At 40.2% G+C, this 19,758-nt stretch overlaps 1 protein-coding gene across 2 annotated transcripts in view; it reads left to right on the top strand.

Moving 5' to 3' along the window:
• The window catches only part of ube4b (ubiquitination factor E4B, UFD2 homolog (S. cerevisiae)), a 23,235-nt gene extending 3,627 nt beyond the window's left edge, over positions 1 to 19,608 (top strand). Inside the window, exons 3-29 of one of the 2 annotated variants that reach the window (XM_060893541.1) lie at positions 1,904 to 2,039; positions 2,317 to 2,404; positions 3,388 to 3,532; positions 3,639 to 3,864; positions 4,103 to 4,549; positions 5,006 to 5,116; positions 5,934 to 6,075; positions 6,336 to 6,436; positions 7,535 to 7,649; positions 7,913 to 7,996; positions 8,105 to 8,161; positions 8,265 to 8,381; positions 8,493 to 8,591; positions 10,754 to 10,867; positions 11,001 to 11,199; positions 12,140 to 12,278; positions 12,659 to 12,758; positions 13,735 to 13,862; positions 13,954 to 14,052; positions 14,193 to 14,428; positions 14,685 to 14,811; positions 15,635 to 15,779; positions 15,931 to 16,065; positions 16,582 to 16,773; positions 16,902 to 17,076; positions 17,843 to 17,989; positions 18,452 to 19,608. In XM_060893541.1, the coding sequence (XP_060749524.1) occupies positions 1,904 to 2,039; positions 2,317 to 2,404; positions 3,388 to 3,532; positions 3,639 to 3,864; positions 4,103 to 4,549; positions 5,006 to 5,116; positions 5,934 to 6,075; positions 6,336 to 6,436; positions 7,535 to 7,649; positions 7,913 to 7,996; positions 8,105 to 8,161; positions 8,265 to 8,381; positions 8,493 to 8,591; positions 10,754 to 10,867; positions 11,001 to 11,199; positions 12,140 to 12,278; positions 12,659 to 12,758; positions 13,735 to 13,862; positions 13,954 to 14,052; positions 14,193 to 14,428; positions 14,685 to 14,811; positions 15,635 to 15,779; positions 15,931 to 16,065; positions 16,582 to 16,773; positions 16,902 to 17,076; positions 17,843 to 17,989; positions 18,452 to 18,519 (3,872 nt within the window). In that variant the 3' untranslated portion in view covers positions 18,520 to 19,608. The remainder of the gene's footprint in view (positions 1 to 1,903; positions 2,040 to 2,316; positions 2,405 to 3,387; positions 3,533 to 3,638; positions 3,865 to 4,102; positions 4,550 to 5,005; positions 5,117 to 5,933; positions 6,076 to 6,335; positions 6,437 to 7,534; positions 7,650 to 7,912; positions 7,997 to 8,104; positions 8,162 to 8,264; positions 8,382 to 8,492; positions 8,592 to 10,753; positions 10,868 to 11,000; positions 11,200 to 12,139; positions 12,279 to 12,658; positions 12,759 to 13,734; positions 13,863 to 13,953; positions 14,053 to 14,192; positions 14,429 to 14,684; positions 14,812 to 15,634; positions 15,780 to 15,930; positions 16,066 to 16,581; positions 16,774 to 16,901; positions 17,077 to 17,842; positions 17,990 to 18,451) is intronic. The other variant, XM_060893542.1, reaches the window with a different exon arrangement.
• Positions 19,609 to 19,758: the final 150 nt, after the last annotated feature.

The following is a 19,758-nucleotide window of genomic DNA, read 5'->3' as shown; positions in this document are numbered from 1 at the left end:
TATATTGCACCACCACACAGCTTCTCTTTGAACATGCTTAGTCAGTCTTGATTAATAAATCTAACCTAATGTGTAACATAACCATTCAGTCTATTTTAAAATTGAATAATGACAAGGTTTTTTTTTTTTCCACCGCACTGTAGAATTAAATATTCTCAGCATTTGACATACGACGTGTGAAATAATATCTCAGGAGCTGCAGAGTTTGGATCCTGGAGCGTGTTCGTATCGTCACTACAAGGATAGATTGTATTCTTTATCAGTAGTCAAGGAATAATTGAAGCTAGGCACAGAGGGAAAAGTGCATCATCATACTGGCAGGGTCTGGATACAGCCTTGGCTGAAGTTCAACCAAAGCCTTGTAGGTGAGCCAGACTGATGGTTTGGGCTCATCTTGTGATTTACTTACTGTCTAGAGTAAACGGGGAGTACCGTCTGGTGATTACAAGTGTACTCACCGTCATCTAGGCTATGACCCAGATTTGAGGTTCTCAACCTTTCACAGCCCACCAGGTTAAAACCACTGACCTATATGTAATAAAGTTGTATTCATTGCTGCTCAATCATCTTGGAGACTGTCATTAAAATCAAATCCCACCCCAGTGAAAAAAATAGGTTCCCTTTTGTCTTGATAGATAATTATTATTAATGTCGTTTCTGATCAGATTAAGCATTCAGTGATTTGTGATAGCATTCAGTGATACCGATCATTATGGATTTAACCAGCTTCGGTGTTTGTATGTGGATTGATCTAGCGTGTGTTTATATGACTTTATTACCATGTTAAGAAGGTTACCTGTAATCAAACACAGCCGTAGTAGGAGGTGAAATAGGCCATAAAAATAGACAAACCTGCTGCTTTATATCAGTCTATTGTCAGTAGGTTTTGAATATTCATTCATTCATTCATCTTCTACCGCTTATCCGAACTATCCTCGGGTCACGGGGAGCCTGTGCCTATCTCAGGCGTCATCGGGCATCAAGGCAGGATACACCCTGGACGGAGTGCCAACCCATCACAGGGCACACACACACACTCATTCACTCACGCAATCACACACTACGGACAATTTTCCAGAGATGCCAATCAACCTACCATGCATGTCTTTGGACCGGGGTAGGAAACCGGAGTACCCGGAGGAAACCCCCGAGGCACGGGGAGAACATGCAAACTCCACACACACAAGGCGGAGGCGGGAATCGAACCCCCAACCCTGGAGGTGTGAGGCGAACGTGCTAACCACTAAGCCACCGTGCCCCCGGTTTTGAATATGTAAGGAGCAAAACACAACAGTGGTGCTTTTATTGAAAATTAATCAAAGGAGCGGTGTGATGTGGGCTGATGCAAAGTGACACACCTACGTTGTGTATTTCTCTATAATAATATGTCCCAAAGTGTTTTATACCTGTTATACATTGCTGGTGGTTAATTTTTTAAATTAAAGAACAACACATTTTCTGTCTTATCAGTTTATAGTTGCATTTAATTTTGTCGAACTTCCTTGAAAAGTTAATTATCTTGCTATAAACAGTGACTTCAGTGCTTTCACTTTCTCTTAGTTGGTAACAGAGGGGAAAACAACAGCTTGTCATGCCACTGAGAAACCACAAAGCACAATGCCGTTAAGCCTTTTCCATAAAGTCGGCCTCTGACTTGATGATAAATAAAGGTCGTCTTTGATTTTTAAGAATTAGATTATATGGTGTGGTTGTCATGTAAATCCCTGAGAATTATTATTATAGAAAGAAAAACATATTATTTATGAGCACATTTTAACTATGTTCACTGTGTTACTGTTACAAAACGTACTGTTATAAACCGTTTCTGTCCAATCTTATTCAAGTATTCATCATTGGTGTGGTATACGTCTTTACTGGTGTCTAATTTATTTCTTTCATTTAGGTGTGGCTTATCGCAGCCAGAGCAGTGAGGGAGTCAGTTCTCTCTCCAGTTCCCCATCCAACAGTCTTGAGACCCAGTCTCAGTCACTGTCTCGCTCCCAAAGCATGGACATTGACACAGCATCCTGTGAAAAGAAGTGAGGCTGTTTTTCTGCTTTTGGCCATTTGTCCCTTCGCTCTCATGCCATGTGACAGTACAGTGTGAAGTCTGTAAATCTCTGTCACACGTATCTGCTTGTGGAATTATTCATGTTTCTAATTTTGTATCTTAATATCGTTAATCGCTCACTGTTACATGGGATACGAGATTCAAAAATGCTTTCATGCAGCTTACGTGCGATATTTAATGCAAGTAACACAATGCACTTGAGGATCCGAAATATATTTGTGTGTGTCTTCCTGTCCTGTTGCTAGCATGTCCCAGGTGGACGTGGACTCAGGAATTGAGAACATGGAAGTAGAGGATAGTGACCGCAGGGACAAACGCAACCTGGCTGAGAAGGTAAACACTGCACTTATTACTACTGGCGTTAAATTACTAACACGTTTGTTCCTGCGTTACGGCTTTATGAATACGAGACGATTTGTGACTTGTGGCATGCAGGATTATCGTGTTGGAAGGAGCGATTATAATAGGAGAAAATGCAGTCATAAACGATCTGCAACAATACCCAGATAAGCGGAGGCATTCAAATTAGTAATAAGGAGCGTCGCCTACACCACCAACACTACTACACAAGGCAGGTTGGGTCCATGGATTCATACTGTTGAGCCCAAATTCTGACCCTACACTGCATTTGGCAGTAGAAATTGAGATGCATCAGACAGAACAAGTGATATTTTTCCAATTTTTTTTGAGAGCCTGTGCCAACTGTAGCTCAGACTACTGTTTACGGCAGACAGGAGTGGAATCTGATGTAATTTTCTACTGTTGTAGCTCATCAGACTAAAGCTTAGGAATGATGTGTGTTCTGAGATGTGCTTTCTGTTCACCACAGTTTAAAAAAGGTGTTTACGGTGGTTGTCCTGTCAGCTCGAAGTAGTCTGGAATTTTTTATTTTCATTTCTCGTCGATGAATCATTTCTGTGAGCAGAACGCCTTTCTGATACTAACAATCACGCCACGGTGAAAGTCACAGAGGTCGCATTTTTCCTGATGTTTGACTTCTTGGCCTGTATCTGTATAAATGTTCTCATTAAGCTGCTGCCACTTGATCGGCTGATTCAACAGTTAAACGATCATGAATGATCAGCTATACAGGTGTTCATGTTGAAGTGATTGGTGAATGTATATTCAGTTAAAATCATCATGCTAGGTTTAGCATGTGTTTTATAGACACCTATATTAAATACCTAGATGCATAGGGTTTATTCTTTACTGATCGGGTTACGGTTATCTGCCTAGCTTCAGGGAAAAGATTGTGATAATGCAGAGGAAAAAATGCAGATGAGAAGAGTGAAGTATACATGTATGTTGTTCTGCAGGACTCCTCATCTAACCCAGATGTGTCTGAGGAGCAGGCTCTGCAGCTCATCTGCAAAATCCTACGTGTCTCCTGGAAGGAGCAATATCGTGATGTCATCTTTCTACCCTCACTAGCTGCAGAGTTTCAGCAAAATCCAAAAGATGGTGAGCGAGAGAGCGCAAGCAAGGGAAGATGGATGGAGAGGGTATTTATAACCCCACGTACCATGATTATCATGATGAATTGCATTCTGTGTTTCCTTTCCTCTAGTCTATTCTGATTTCAAAGACCTGATTGGCCAGATCTTGATGGAAGTTCTTATGATGTCTACCCAATCACGTGACTGCAACCCCTTTGCCAGCCTGACAGCCACATCACAGCCAATCACTGCTGCCAAATCTCCAAACCACCACCTGACACTGGTCCCGCCTTCCAGCCTGGGAAGCAGCCCCATGATGCCCTGTGGAGGCTCGTTTGGTGCCAGCTCTCTGTCTAGGCAAGTTTGGATAAACAACGGGGCCAGTTTGTAATGTACATACTTTGTAGATTTGGAGATTAAAATATGCTTTGCACCAGATGTTTACTCAGTATGTTATCCTGGTCTGCTAAATCAGATTTTTTTTTTAATTCGTCCTGTTGTCTATATTTATTTGTTGCCATTTTCTCCAGAAATTTTTGGTTTTGTCGATCACGTTTCCATTTTGATGTTTTGTGAAATTTCCTGTTGCTTTCAGTCTGTATGGATGTAGTCCAAACCTTGGGCAAAATTCTGCCAGGATGACTGCTCCATCTGTATCGACACCCTTAATTCCACCGTCACTTCCACCTTCCTCTGCCGTCTCACCCCCACCTCCACCTGAGCCTCAACCTTCACCCAGTCCATCAGCCCCACTTCTCAGCTCCCCTTATTCAACCCCATCTTCTCCCCTGCCCATCTCTCAGAGATCCAGAGCGTACTCTCTCAGCTCCCCTCAGGGCTCCTCCTTACCTGTGAACGTAAGCCCCATGTCTGGCTTATCTACTCCTACCCATGCTTTACCCACACCTTTGAGCCCCCAGCCTGCTCCTCTGCCATCTCCTATACCCCACACTCGTCAAACACATGTCCCATTTCCCTTTGTGCCTGGCTCTCCTACTACTACAGCCAGAAGAGCTGCTCAGGCCTCCTGGATGCCTGCTAGGTATCTCCTTACTGTGTTAGATGTGAAGTTTTGCCCACTACACCAGGAAAAAAAAAATACTAATAACATTTCACCAACTGATAAGAAAATGTTTGTTTTTTAGTTATTTAGTAGTGAAATTTTTCAATTATTTTATTAAACTGGTATGAGGCACATTATGTAACTGTTAACCCATGCATGCAGGTGCACAAACTAAGCAGGGGTTAGCTTCCGAAATTGCTTTAGTTTTTAACGCAAATGTATTTTACGTTCTTTGCCGCTGCTGTGTAGTTTATCAGTTCATTATTTGCTCTTTAGCCTGTATAGCTAGATTTAAACAGTAACGTTGATCTGATGTGTAATTGACAGTAGTGCCATGCTTTCCTTGAGAGATCTCATTAATCCCTCCCCTGTACTTCATTCCACATCTTAATATCTTCCTATACCGCGTCCGTCTGTACGCTGTGGCCATGTCAGCCCTTTCCCGCAACTTTTCTTTGCCCTGTCTGACACGTCTCAAGACAGCAGTGATGAAGAGCTGGAGGAAGATGAGGAGGAGGATTTTTCTGGGGTTCAGTTTGGGTCAAGGTACCAGTGCCAGTGTGTGTTGCATACTTTAGAGTGCTGCCTGGCCACTAACATAAACACATTGTGCCCTGCGCTGGCACAACAAATGGGGACTGCCATAAAACATTGGTTTAGAGTAGGTCCTTTTTTTTTTTTTTTTTTTTTTTTTTTTTTTAAATTTTAATTTAAATGCAACATCAGCTAGTCAATTTCACGAGCATGAACACGATCCGGTCAAACTTTTAACACCATCTCTGTCTATCCTTCTATTGTTGTCTTTTGTCTTTACACCATGAAACAATTTATTTCATGAGGCTAATCATGTCAGTGGTATTAATGTTATGTTGGATTAGAATTGCTCAGACATTGAGGTGCTTTATCCATGTAGGAATGAATAAATAATATGACTAATAAGAGAGCCAGAGCTGTGCTGTGGAGTGTCTTCTCACTCAGGAATCCTCACTAATGCCCGTCGTATCAAAACGTCCTGTTTTCATCGACTCTCTGTGATCCGCTGTAGTTTTTGATTCTTCCTTTTTTTTTAGAATGTGGAAAATCAACAGCAAACGTTTGAGAATTACTCAGAGGAGACCAAGAAACCTTTTTAAGATCAAGGTTCATCTCGGTCTGCTTTTGAATGTATTGCATCTACTCAAGACCTGCTTTAAAATTCTGCATTCTAAATATTTTTAAGTATTTGTTAAACTAACACAAAGCCTGTCAAACCCTCTTTTACAGTAGAAACTGGTGAGATATTGCTTCTCCATTTCTGATTTCTCCTGTTACTTGTTTCTAACGATCCCCTTCTATCTCCGTTTATTTCTGTTTTTCTGTGTAGCTCGGGTGCGTCTGGCGTCGGAACGGCTAGTGATTCAGTCTGTGACCGCTTTACCATTGAAGCGTGTAAGGAGACTGAGATGCTGAACTACCTCATTGAGCGCTTTGACAGTGTGGGCATGGAGGAGAGGAAAGCTCCCAAGGTACTAGATGTTCACAGAGAAAAGCTCGCTCTAATGAAGCAACCAGAAAAAAAAAACCTGATACGTTTATTTTCAGAGCTCTTTTACACAACATTATCCTTCTGGGATTAAAATAGAAAACTCAGTCATACGCTTCCAGGAGATGAAATTAAAACTCGTTGTACCATTGAGCATGTGGGATTCCACTCTTCAGACTTATGTTATGAAGAAATCTGCCTGCTGTACTTCCTCATTCTGAATGCCATGTTGTGCCCTTGTAGATGTGCAGCCAGCCAGCGGTCAGTCAGCTGCTCAGCAACATACGCTCCCAGTGTATTTCCCATGCTGCTCTTGTGCTGCAAGGGGCCCTTACCCTGCCCAGGTCAGTGTTTACAGGCAGTCATTTGTCCTTGGGGTGTCCTCTCTTATAATCAGCAGACTGCTGTATGGCCTGAAGAATCATTTTCATGTTGCATAGCCTCCTTTAATAGAAAAAATGATTGAATTTGCATTTCTTAGATGTCTGTTAGATGGATTGTTTTATTAGGTCATTATTATTTTTTTATATGCATTTTGCAAACATTATTTTTTGAATGACATTCATAGGTACAACCTATAGCTCTGCCCCCAAAACACAGTAAATGTGATCACCCTCATCCTGGTTAGGATTATGTGGCAAAAATATACACAGGTAGGATCCCAGGCTAGACAACTATGTCCTCGTTCTTAAGAAGAGTGCTTTTATATTTGGCTTGATTTCATCAAGCTGACGTTTCACGGAAAAATATTAAATGTAGCTGGAGAGGGATCTACTTTTAAGGCCTTTTTACACCTTGTCACTTCATGTGTTTTCTCTGATCCGATAGCTATCTGAGTTGTTAAAACTGTTCTATTTACATTAGGCCACATAAATGCGTCTTGGCGAATCGGATATCAGTCCGATTTTTCTACTCCCGCCCAAAATGCAAATATATTTGACCTCATTTCCGGGGTAATTGAAATGGAACACGCTTTGGTGTATGCGGTTTTCAGAACGCAATCAAAAAGAAGACGTAAAAACTTGTTACGACGGTTATACTACAAAAAACAGCATTTACTGTTTGCTGCATTTTTGCTGGCAGCAGCGTGTTTTAAGACCCAACGAGACACCTGGGTGAAAGATCACTTGCGAGTGATGTACTTCCGTTTGGGAGGAGTATAGCGCTGACGTATGTGGCTTGAACAACCACATTCATTTACACCTGTCCAGCTTCATCTGAAATGCGTCAAACCCTCATCTGAAGTGGTTTGAACGATCGGATTTATATCCGTCTCAAAAACGTTTCGGGGGCATTTAGACCTGGTCTTTTTACCATCGGATAGCTATCTGATCACAGAAAATGCATGAAGTGACCAGGTGTAAAAAGCATCTTAGACACCCTGCTTTTATGTGTGTGTGTTTATTGCAATTGTAACTTTACCTCTCTACAATCCTACCCAGGGCTCCTCTGCAGCCCTCCCTGCTGGTGCCCTACATGCTGTGCCGGAACCTTCCATACGGCTTTATCCAGGAGCTGGTGCGCATGACTCAACAGGAGGAGGAAGTGTTTAAACAGGTGGGAGGTGCTGCACACGCTGCATGCTGATTCACTTCACATTTGAGGCTGAGGAGGTGGATTTAATTGATGTGTCAGGCTTAATGACATCAAATCTCTTATCTGTAGTCCTCAGTTGTTGTATTTTCTTGTGTGTTTGTCGTATGCAGCATGGTGTGGTGTTATTGACAGAATCCTGTGGTGCATTTGAAGCAGCAGAAGGCTTTAAAAAATAAAAATAAAAACAAAGATTCGAATTTGTCTCACTGTATTTCTTCTTCTAGATCTTTGTCCCCATTCTCCAAGGGCTTGTATTAGCTGTGAAAGAATGTTCTTTTGACAGCGACAATTTTAAATATCCTCTGATGGTAAGAGAAATTTGGTTTCATGAGCTTTCTCTTACGTGGCAGACTTGTTATAAAATATCCCAAATGTAAAATGTAAAAATTATGATCTATGTGCATCACTTTTTACAGGCTTTATCTGAGCTTTGTGAAATTAAATTCGGAAAGACGCATCCCGTGTGCAATTTGGTAAGTCAATTATTTATTTTTTTGATTACTTGCCTGTTTTTGTAAGACTTAATGTGACTAGTTGTACAAAACCTCTACACTCTATACATGTGGGATTGTACAGATCACCTCTCTACCGCTGTGGTGTCCTGAGCCTGTAAGCCCTGGGGCAGGCAGAGAAATTCAGAGACTCTCGTTCCTTGGCGCCTTCTTCAGTCTTTCTGTCTTCGTAGAGGATGATGTGAGTTAGCACTCGCGAGGCAGCAACACGAATACGCACAGCGCGATGCGAAATTGAGGTTAACTTTTCACCTTTGTATTTTCTCACCTATTACGTGCTGTTCTGTTTCAGACGAAAGTCGGAGACAAATACTTCTCAGGCCCTGCTATTACTATGGAGAACACGCGTGTTGTCAGTCAGTCCCTACAACATTATCTGGAGTCTGCTAGGGTAAGTGTTCTGACTCAGGAGCTTGTTCATTTGTTTTAATTAGATGTAATTATAAAACAGTTGTCAGTCACTGGAACAATTGGATGGAATAATTGCTTCATGGTGTTGAGGTGCTTGTGTAATAGCACAGGGTTCTGTTGTTAGCCAATTGTTATTGTTATTGCTTTTCCCATGTTTGAGTAGGGCTGGGCGATATGGCTGAAAACTGTATCACGATATCAGTGTCTCATATCGGTCGATATCGATAATTATTGATATTTTTTATGACCCATTTAAAATAAGGACCAGGAGAAAAATATATTCCATTTAAACATTTTTATTTTAAACTTAACCTTCCTCTGATCATAATGCCCTCAGTTATTAAGACAGAAATGTCAACAATCATGGAAAATAAGTCACAATGAACAATTAACAATTATCTCTTAACATTTAAGGTGCAAAATGAAAGAAAATGTAAGAAATGTTTACTAAAGTGTAATAAAATAGTGCAAAGTGTTAAATATAAACATAGAGAAACCTGAGAATTTAGTGCAAGTTTAGTGCTAGGAAGTTCACTGGCTGTTCACCTTCTGGTGAATAAAGTGTTTTCAAATATGTGCAGTGTTTTGAAAACATATAAATAAAACTGAGGTAGACTGAGATACATCTGTAATATAAAAAGCAAGCCTGATACAGTACAGTAATATTGTTTGAAATATAAAACCTGCAGAAATATGAAAAAGTAACTCAAGTTATTTTTCCTCTAATCATACTTGAAGTTGAACTATTCACTTTTCTATTTCACTAATTTTCTGCTCATCAGTCGCCAGTTTCTGAAGAGGAATCCAGCAGACCAACACGAGACAACGATATGGCGCAACCAAACTAGATACTGTTAGATGATTGGCTGTTAGCGTGTCACTCCCTACGTTGCTAGGTTACCAAAGAGTGAGTGCCTTTGTTAATGCAACCAAACTTGGTTCACAACCTCTGTTTTATTCCGATGAAGAATAAAAAATATCAAACACATTTTTATTGATATCGATCATGTGTCTATCGCGATACATGTCGTTATCGTTTTATCGCCCAGCCCTATGTTTGAGTACAGAATGGATTACCAATAAATGAATGGCCTCTGAGTAGAATTGTTTTATTTATTTATCTATTTATTTATTATTTTGGGGCACTGCAGTCAGGGGTGTACCGATACCACTTTTTCTCTTCCGATCCGATTCCGATACCAGAGTTTGCCAGTATCGGCTGATACTGATCCGATCCGCTACCTTTAAAACTAAAGAATGTATACCACTCGTTTAGTTATTAAGATTTATTTGTTTCTGGCAAAGAAATACAAAAATGCCCATTACTGTATGAAAAATGAAAACACAAGAAACCTTAAAAAAGTATTAACGCAGTAGCAAACAGTACTTTTAACAGTGGTATAACAATCTAAACCATATATACTGCAATTATTAAATTAAATTATTTTCTGAAGAAAAGGCAATATTTTAAAGTGAATCTTAAATTAGAACTCTTGAAACACAATGCAAAATGTATTAAACAGTAAACCTTGCACCCAAATGAGCGACATGTTTAACGCGCTGAGGTAAATGGAAAGGGCGCCTGCTAAACTTGCCTGTTTTGCTTGGTTGTGCAACATATTTCCTATACAATTTATTATATTTATTTACATGAATGTAATTTAATATATAAGTGTATTTTTCTTATAAGTTCAAGCAATAGTTAGTTAATTGACATTATTCAACCACCACGGGCATGGGCGTCGGAAGTAAATAAAAAGTGGGCGTGTCCTGTCCCACACACATATAATGGTTCCAACGCCCATGGATTTCAGGAAGCAGGAGCGTGGTCAATGCTGTGGGTAAAACGTGGAATGGAGTTTAATTTATTGGGGCATTTCTCAAGCGCAATGGATTCGACTGGCGGCGCTCTGAAAAGTGCGATACCCATGACCACGGGTATCGGATTTGGATCGGTCACGTACCACCGATACCCGATCCACTCAAAATGCGTGGATCGGCGCCGATACTGATCCTAAATATCGGATCGGTAAATCCCTAACTGCAGTCCCTCAGAGGAAGAGCTACTGTTTCTATTCATTTAAACATGCTGTCACATATTGGTGTGTTTTGAGGCTGTGATTATGGTTTTGTGCTCCTCAGGGTGACCTTTTTAAAATCCTCCACAACATCTTGCTGAACGGTGAAACGAGGGAAGCTGCTCTCAGCTACATGGCAGCTCTGGTGAATCGTAATGTGAAGAAGGCTCAGATGCAGGTACGTCTCCAATCCGATTACAGTGAATCCAGAATGCGTGTGAACTGGTACTGTTAAGACAGACTCTGATGAATATGGTATTCATTTATTAATGAATTTATTTATTATTTCCTCCTTTGCATTGCGGTTACAGACAGACGATAAACTGGTGTCCACAGACGGCTTCATGATGAACTTCCTGTGGGTGCTACAGCAGCTGAGTATGAAGATTAAGCTAGAGACGGTGGATCCTCTGTACATCTTCCACCACAAGTGTCGGCTGAACGTGAGCCTTGAAGAGACGCGGCTGAAATCCAGCCTCGAGGAGCTGAAGAGTTGGCTTGCAGAGCTGCGTGAGTACATGTCTAACATGTTCGACACTATGCGCCTTCTCTATTATTTAGCTTTTTTTCTTATACAAAATTCTGTTAAATATTAAAGGTGGGGTCTCTGTTGTTTGAAAGCCATTGTTGACATTTGAAATCACCAAAACAAACACGCCCCTAACCCAAATGGGTCCCACCCCTGTTTTGATAGCTCCGCCCCACACATACACCAGACAAGTAGAACCCTAATATAACCCAGGTATATTTTTATCAATAAATGAATGTTTTTTAGTACTGTGTGTTGTACCGTGAAAGGTTTGTCTCTGTTTCACATGGAAGACGTTCAGTTCTCTTCGGTGCTGGAAAGCTGATCCTGTATTAACACGGGTCCAGCTTCTTGCCTTATCGTAAGCCTTTCTTAGCTTTCTTTTTTTGTTTTTATCCTCCATGTCAATGTTAAAACCGCCTTCTGCTGTCACACGTGCATACTGAACACTCTCTCCACCCATATTGACAAGACACACCCCTTTCTGCTCATTGGCTACACGGTAGTTTTGTTTTTGTTTTGTTTGGCGGCCCAACGCAGTTTTCTGAAGCATTTCGCAAACAACGGAGACTCCACCTTTAATACTAACATATAAACGTAACATTTAATAACTGTAAAAAAAAAAATAAATGTGTTCAGGGGAAAAACAGTCATCTACCCCGTATGTAAAAGTAGTCCTTTTGATTTACTTACTGCTCATGCTGGCTGTCAATTCATAAACCTCCACCTCTTCCACCAGCTTTTGGAGGTTCTAGCACAGGCATTATATTAGGGGTTTGATTTGGTAAAAACCACCGAGCTGTATTTCTTTAGATTCTCAGCTATCTTCAGCTAATTTCTTACATAATACGTTATACTGTACGCTAGTTGGGCCATACTCGCTGAAGTGGCGTATCGTTATTTGTTTATGTCCTTTCTTAGATGCAAAGCCTTCCAAGTTCTCGGAGCCCAAATTCCCTACGGAATGTTTCTTCCTGACACTACATGCGCACCACCTGTCAATCTTACCTGGATGCCGGCGTTATATTCGCAGACTAAGAGCCATCAGAGATCTGAACAGGTACATGCATGGATACTCGGTAACGCTAAGAATAGTACAACTCTCAGTGTTATGTGTTATTGGGTTGGCATAATTTTAAATCTGTTCTGTCTAAATATCCCCTGGGAGTGAACATGAATGCTTTGCTCTGAGCTGTCATTTTGGCCTTTTCCAAACACTTCTTGACCCGAGAGCTTGGATGATGTTTTACTTAGCTTACCGCACCATTGGTCCAGTCTCTCACATTAAAAGGCAAAGCCCAGGGGAGATTGCTTTAGTGAGCTCTGTTTGTCTGATGGTTCTCTGTTCTAAGCTGATAGTTCCCCCTACTGTTGGCATCACATAACACTCAGTAAGGGCAGTATGATATTTCATGGCTTTACATGAACTGTGTACCGCAGAACTGTAGAGGAGCTGAAAAACAGCGAGAGCCAGTGGAAAGACACCCCACTGGCCATACGTCACAGAGAGATGTTGAAGAGATGCAAAACCCAGCTGAAGGTTTGCTTCCTACTTTCTTTTCTGTATTTTTTTTGTACGTTAAAAAAAATCCAAAGGAGAGACAAATGGTAATACTTTTGTTATTGACACAAGTAATAAATTAGAAATAATAGATTAGAAAATACAAACAAATCGATTTTGTTTTCAAGCTGAATTCCAAAAAATGTTACATTATTATTCATGGAAGATGCTTTTATTCTGTATGTCTTACAGGTGAGTCAGTATACAGACTGATATCTAGTTGTTTGAGGAACTGACAGAAATAAAAGTGTACTAAATTTAATTAGTTATTCGTCATCTAAGCATGCGCAAGTACAAGACAGTTGCTGGACGAACAGCAGGAGCAACACTTTGGGTGTTCGTTTCTCAGACAGTTGGACCAAAAATTAGTTTTATTGAAAATATTCATTGCATAAAAGGGAAACCATCAGGATAGACATATATACAGATGTACACAATCAGGGAAAAGACTTGAGGGCATTTTTAAATGTTCAGATTCTCTCATAAGTGCTTAAAGTGTTTAATGGACTTTGCATTGATTTACTTACCAAACGTATTTTGTACCACATCATAGTGGACTAGCTAGGAAGCATTTACTAAGCAGAATGAAGCACAGACCTTGGCGCGTTTCAAAGACCGATTCATACTGACCATATTCAGACTCCTACTGAAGTGTTCCATTTTATTTTTTTGTTGTGGATGTACTGCAGGTTTAATGGCTTATAGTTATTTAATAACTCAAGTTTTATTCGAACAAAGAGTTAATATTTAATCAGGAGGGTGGCAATAGGAAAAAGTAAAGCAAAACTCTCTCTAAGCGCTAAATTAGCTTTTGAAATGTCTTGAGCCGAGGATGAAAGTAAAGTTCATCGACAGACATTTACTCGCAGACATGTTTAATAATAGCAACCTCTTCTTAACAAAAGGTTTTTTTTCTAACTGTCATAAAGTTTAGTTATTTTTGCTGTTCTTGTAGAAATTGGTACGTTCCAAGGCTTGTGCTGATGCCGGCCTGCTGGATGAAAATCTACTGCGCAGATGTCTCCAGTTCTACAGTACAGTCATTCAGCTCATCATGCGCATGGTAGACCCTGCCTACCCAAGGTCAGCCTCTTCCTTATTTATTGCTAAACCTTGCATCACTTAACTTGCGACGTTCCTCTTACTCGCCTTTATCTGTCCTATCATGTCATAGCGTCACCTTGCCCCTGAATCCTGAGATCCCTAAAAGCTTCGCTGCACTGCCCGAGTTTTACATTGAGGATGTTGCCGAGTTTATGCTTTTTATTGTGCAGTAAGTTGATCACATTATGATTGATTTGTCTTTTTTACTTTTATCTGATCAATTAGACAGAACTTTCTCCATTATTTTTCTGGAGTTTTGTTTTGTTCCCAAATAACGATGTGCTCATTTCATTTTCCTCTCTTTGACAGGTATTCTCCTCAGGTTCTGTACGAGCCGTGCACTCAGGACATCGTGACCTTTCTGGTGGTGTTCATCTGCAGTCAGAACTACATCAGAAACCCCTACCTGATTGCCAAGCTGGTGGAGGTGTTGTTTGTTACTAACCCAGCGGTTCAGCCTCGCACCCAGCTCTTCTTTGAGATGATCGAGAACCACCCGCTGTCAATCAATCAGCTTGTCCCCGCCCTCATGAAGTTTTACACGGGTTAGTTAACTGGGTTTTTTTTTTTTAGCCGTGTGCTTAACACAGGAATTAAAGGTTGTTTCCTTTTAGCTGTGTTATCTCACTGAACAATTCAATGGCTTTTTTACGTGACCACACCAGCGACTATATAAACCATTTATTTCTGAAATGTAAATGAGGATTTCACAGAAAATGTCATGTCTGTCTTAACAAAATAATCCTTTGTGTTGAATCTACATTGTTTTAATAGTATCTGTTTTCCCCTTGTTTTCTACAGATGTCGAACATACAGGAGCCACTAGCGAGTTTTATGACAAATTCACCATCCGCTACCATATCAGTACCATTTTTAAGAGCCTTTGGCAAAACATTGGCCATCATGGCACCTTCCTTGAGGAGTTCAAGTGAGTTTATTTCCTAATCTGTATGATACAGTTACAGACAATGTGTACTCATCAGCTGCAACAGAAAAACGATGCATGATTTGTTACGACTGTTACGTTGTGTAATAAGCAGTGATGGGGGACTCGAGTCATATGACTTGACTCGAGTCAGACTTAAGTCGCAAATTTGAGACTTGAAGAAGTGAAGCGCACGTCATGTGCAAGTGTCTGTGTGAGTCTACATCCTGTGCTTATACTCTGGAATGATCAGATTTTTCCTTTTTCTGTGAGGACACCAGGTTTAGACGGGAAGAAAATCCGGCATGAACCTCTGGTAATAAGGTGTAAAACAAGGCAGGGCAAGAATAACACCGTAAACATTTTTAAACACTCAACAAAGGGAATTATTTTGAGAAAACCATAAGACATAATCCATACAGCACAAACGCTTGGTGTCAGAAAACCGACAGTCGGAAAGCTTTAACACTGGAGACTCCTTCCTTAACTGTAGATATTTATTTATCTTCTCAACAACTTTGTTTTTCTTTGTTAAACAGCATGCTTTTATCTTCTGTTTATTGTTAGTCATAAATTAAGTAGAGCATCTGCCATACAAGTCCCTGCTAAAGAGCCGTTACTATAGAAATGATATATTCGAACGAGCGCGTTAATAAAATCCGTGGTGTGAATTACAGCTGACGCTGCTGTCGCCGTTATAGAAAATGAATCGATACCTGAATGACCGTGATGATTCTTATTACACAATTCATCACCCCTGTGGTTAAGAATAATTTGATGTTGATTTTTTTTTTTTTTTTTTTTACCCCCCAATTTGAAACACCAGCTCTGGGAAGCAGTTTGTGCGCTACATTAATATGTTAATCAACGACACGACGTTTCTGCTGGACGAGAGCTTGGAGTCTCTGAAGCGCATCCATGAGATCCAAGAAGAGATGAAGAACAAGGAGCAGTGGGATCAGCTGCCCAGGGTTAGTGCACAGTAGACTGAATTTATCTGTATCGCTCTGGTCCAAACTGAGCATTCATGCAGAATGTCTGTTAGAAAATTGTACAGCTGAAGTGAATGGAAAGTAAGTTTAGATTCACCCACATTGACGCGTGTATCAATTTTTGTCTCAGGACCAGCAGCAAAGTCGCCAGTCCCAGCTGACTCAGGACGAGAGAGTGTCTCGCTCTTACCTGGCTTTAGCCACAGAGACCGTCGACATGTTCCACATTCTGACCAAACAAGTCCAGAAACCTTTCCTCCGCCCGGTGAGTCCTTTCTAGGGGTTTCTGTGCACATTAGGAGCAGAACTACCAGTATTATATAATCTGGGAGAATCAGGTGCTTTTATTATAGAGCAATACAAAAAAAAAAACTAATTTTACATATAGATAAAGCAATGACTATCACGCAATGACTATCACGCATAAAGCAATGACTATCATATATTTGTGTTTCAAGAGGGGTTAATAAAGCAATGAGGGGTGGCTTATGTTTGTCTATGTAGCTTTAATAAACAAGTAAACAGTGAAGGATTAGTACACACCTGCTGCCCTGTAAATGAACCTCTCGCACTCTGATCCCATCAGGTATTTATAGTCTCGAATGAAAGTTGAGCTGCTTGTAGCCATCGAACAGCGTTTGTATAGAGAGTGTAAGGAAAGAATCCTATTTAGACTAATAACTATAACGAGTACAATACGGACGACGTAAATATACAGTGCATCAAAGTGATTAAATAATTTTTTCACGATTGCTGAGAGATGTTCTGGTGAATCGTACAGGAATTGGGTCCACGACTGGCTGCCATGCTGAACTATAATCTCCAGCAGTTGTGTGGGCCAAAGTGTCGGGACCTGAAGGTAGAAAACCCGGAGAAATATGGTTTTGAGCCCAAAAAGCTGTTGGACCAGCTTACTGATATCTACCTGCAGCTGGACTGTGCTCGCTTTGCTAAAGCCATTGCAGATGACCAGGTTTGAAGCACGTTTCTTACATCCCAGAGTCTCATGTACACAACTAGTAAACAACTTTTAAGATATGTGATTAAAATGACGGAGTAAAATCTGTTATTTATCGTTCTGTTGGTTTTTGCTGTGATCAGAGATCATATAGCAGGGAACTCTTCGAGGAAGTGATTTCTAAAATGAGGAAGGCAGGCATCAAATCCACCATCGCCATCGAGAAGTTTAAGCTGCTGTCCGAGAAGGTCGAGGAGATTGTGGCACGCAACTCTCAGTCTGAGATGGACTACAGCGATGCTCCAGATGAATTCAAAGGTATAGTTGAAGTATATGCCCTTACCTAAATGCTGGACAATAAACTGCAGGTAGAATTCAGGGTAAACTCTTGCTTTGATTTCTTCTGAATGCATGCAATCGTAACATAGGGCCTTTTTACACCTGGTCACTTCATGTGTTTTCTCTGATCCGATTAAAACTGTTCTATTTACATTAGACCACATAAATGCTTCTTGGCGAATCGGATATCAGTCCGATCTTTCTACTCCCGCCCAAAATGCAAATATATTTGACCTCATTTCCGGGGTAATTGAAATGGGACACGCTTTAGTGTATGCGGTTTTCAGAACGCAATCAAAAAGAAAACGTAAAAAGTTGTTACGACGGTTATACTACAAAAAACAGCATTTACTGTTTGCTGCATTTTTGCTGGCAGCAGCAGCAGCGCATTTTAAGACCCAACGAGACACCTGGGTGAAAGATCACCTGCGAGTGACGTACTTCCGTTTGGGAGGAGTATGTGACGTATGTGGCTTGAACAACCACATTCATTTACACCTGTCCAGTTTCATCTGAAATGCGTCCCAGACCACCTCCTGAAGTGGTTTGAACCATCGGATTTATATCCGTCTCGAAAACATTTCGGGGGGCATTTAGACCTGGTCTTTTTACCATCGGATAGCTATCAGATCACAGAAAACGCATGAAGTGACCAGGTGTAAAGAGCTCTATATTTTGTATCCTCTGAGGTGTTGCGCTTAAATTTATTCCACATGCCGAAACATATCTTGCTGTTGTGTGTCAGATCCTCTGATGGACACTCTTATGACTGATCCAGTTCAACTGCCATCCGGGAACATTATGGACAGATCCATCATTCTACGACACCTTCTGAACTCCCCAACTGACCCCTTTAACAGGCAGCCTCTCACTGAAAGCATGCTGGAGTCAGGTATAAAACACACACTAATTACAGGCAGTGGGTTTTCCGGAACCGTTTTAAAGCCCTTATTCAGACCTGACGACACCCAATAAACACTTTTCTTATAAGTATGAATGTTAGGAATAAAACATGATGTTTGCTGTTACAAGAGTAATAATCAGCCTCCCTGATGTTGATTAGTTTACTTTAAGAACATGGCCTGAAGTGTTTAAACCGTTCCTTTCATTTTATTCTTATTCTTATATCAGAAATTTTACATTGATTTCTCATTCATTTTTCTAATTCAGTAATGCCGTGGTATATTTACTTTACCATCTCTATACTCTATGCAGTATGATTATAGAGGCTGGGAAATTAATTATCATAGTTTTCGTTATCGTAAATGAGCTCCACGAGCGTTTTATCTGTTCTGAAAACTTCTATTATTCACTTGACCATGCCTGAAAAGCTTGCTTTTATTGTCTACTGCAGTTCCAGAGCTGAAGGGACGTATCCAAGCTTGGATGAGGGAAAAGCAAGGAGGACGCTTTTCTCAGTGAGCTACACTCACTGACAAGTTTTTTGCTGCACCAGAAATCAAGTTTAAGAAGATTGAAAAGAAAGACAGTTGGTTTTTTTTTTTTTTTTTTTTTTTAACTTTTTCCCCCGTTTTTCCATCTTAAAGGATCTTTGGTTCTAAATTGAAGCATCATAATAAAGATTAGACTTTTAAAAGATTTTTGCTTATGACTTTGTATATATTACATATATACTTATATTTAATTGAGTGGATGCATAACGAGACGTAGAGGAACTTTCCGAGCCTAACTCCAAGGATGTTTTGTTCTCAAAAAAAAAAGTTGCAAATTTAAATTAGTTTACGTATTTCATTTCTTTTCTTTTCTTTTCTTTTCTTTTCTTTTAATTGATTGGTATTTTTACGTTAAAAATGAGTTCTTGGTGGTTTTGACCGTAAGTGAGAAGGAAGGAAATATTGCGCTGAATAACTCCATTTTGAATTACATTGCTATTCCTCTACAACCATGCAGCCTAGGAGCATGGGCTAAAACGCATTGCTATTACATATTGGTTGTTAAGCTAACATACTGAGCCCTGGCCGTTTATGTATCCTTGATCGTACCAGATTGGTTTTGGAAAAGAAACAGCTAGAAATGGTGGTGACGGAAGAATCTCAGTGGAGTATCGGTTGATTACAGAAGCTGTATTACAAACATTTTATATTAATAATCATAGATAACGCACAAGCGGCCACCCGAGCACTTCGTTTAGTGTTCACAGAGTGTTAAAGCTAGAACATCAGATGAGAACTGAGAATGTGAAACAGTTTACAGCATGATCGTGATGAATACAATGCCAGTACATACAATGTCTGCTTTTTAATTTATTTTTATTTGATTTTTTTTTTTTTTCCCATTTTTAACTTGCACAATTTTATACAATGAATTGATTCTTCATTCTTTGTTCTTCATATTAACCCTGGTTGTGGAGCTTCATCGTGAAATAAAAAAAAAAAAGAAAGAAAAAAAAAGTCATTTTCACGTAAGGTCTAACTGCACAGGAATCCACTTCCTTTGCTACAAACATTTTTCTGACCCAGGACTTCAAACTGTAATAAATGGTAATGCGCACATGCGGTTGTTTTTGCTGTTATTGCTTTTGTACACAGACGAATTGGGAAGGGGGGGAACCATAAAGACTTTCAAATGCATAAATAAATCAAGATGTGTTTTTCTGGTTGATTGTGCTGGTGACTATCTGATAGTGGAGCAAAAGCATAG

The sequence above is a fragment of the Tachysurus vachellii genome, chromosome 19 (genome assembly GCF_030014155.1).
Source record: "Tachysurus vachellii isolate PV-2020 chromosome 19, HZAU_Pvac_v1, whole genome shotgun sequence".
Classification (NCBI taxonomy): domain Eukaryota; kingdom Metazoa; phylum Chordata; class Actinopteri; order Siluriformes; family Bagridae; genus Tachysurus; species Tachysurus vachellii.
Note: the sequence above shows the minus strand (reverse complement) of the source record. Positions and strands in the feature narration are given on the sequence as shown.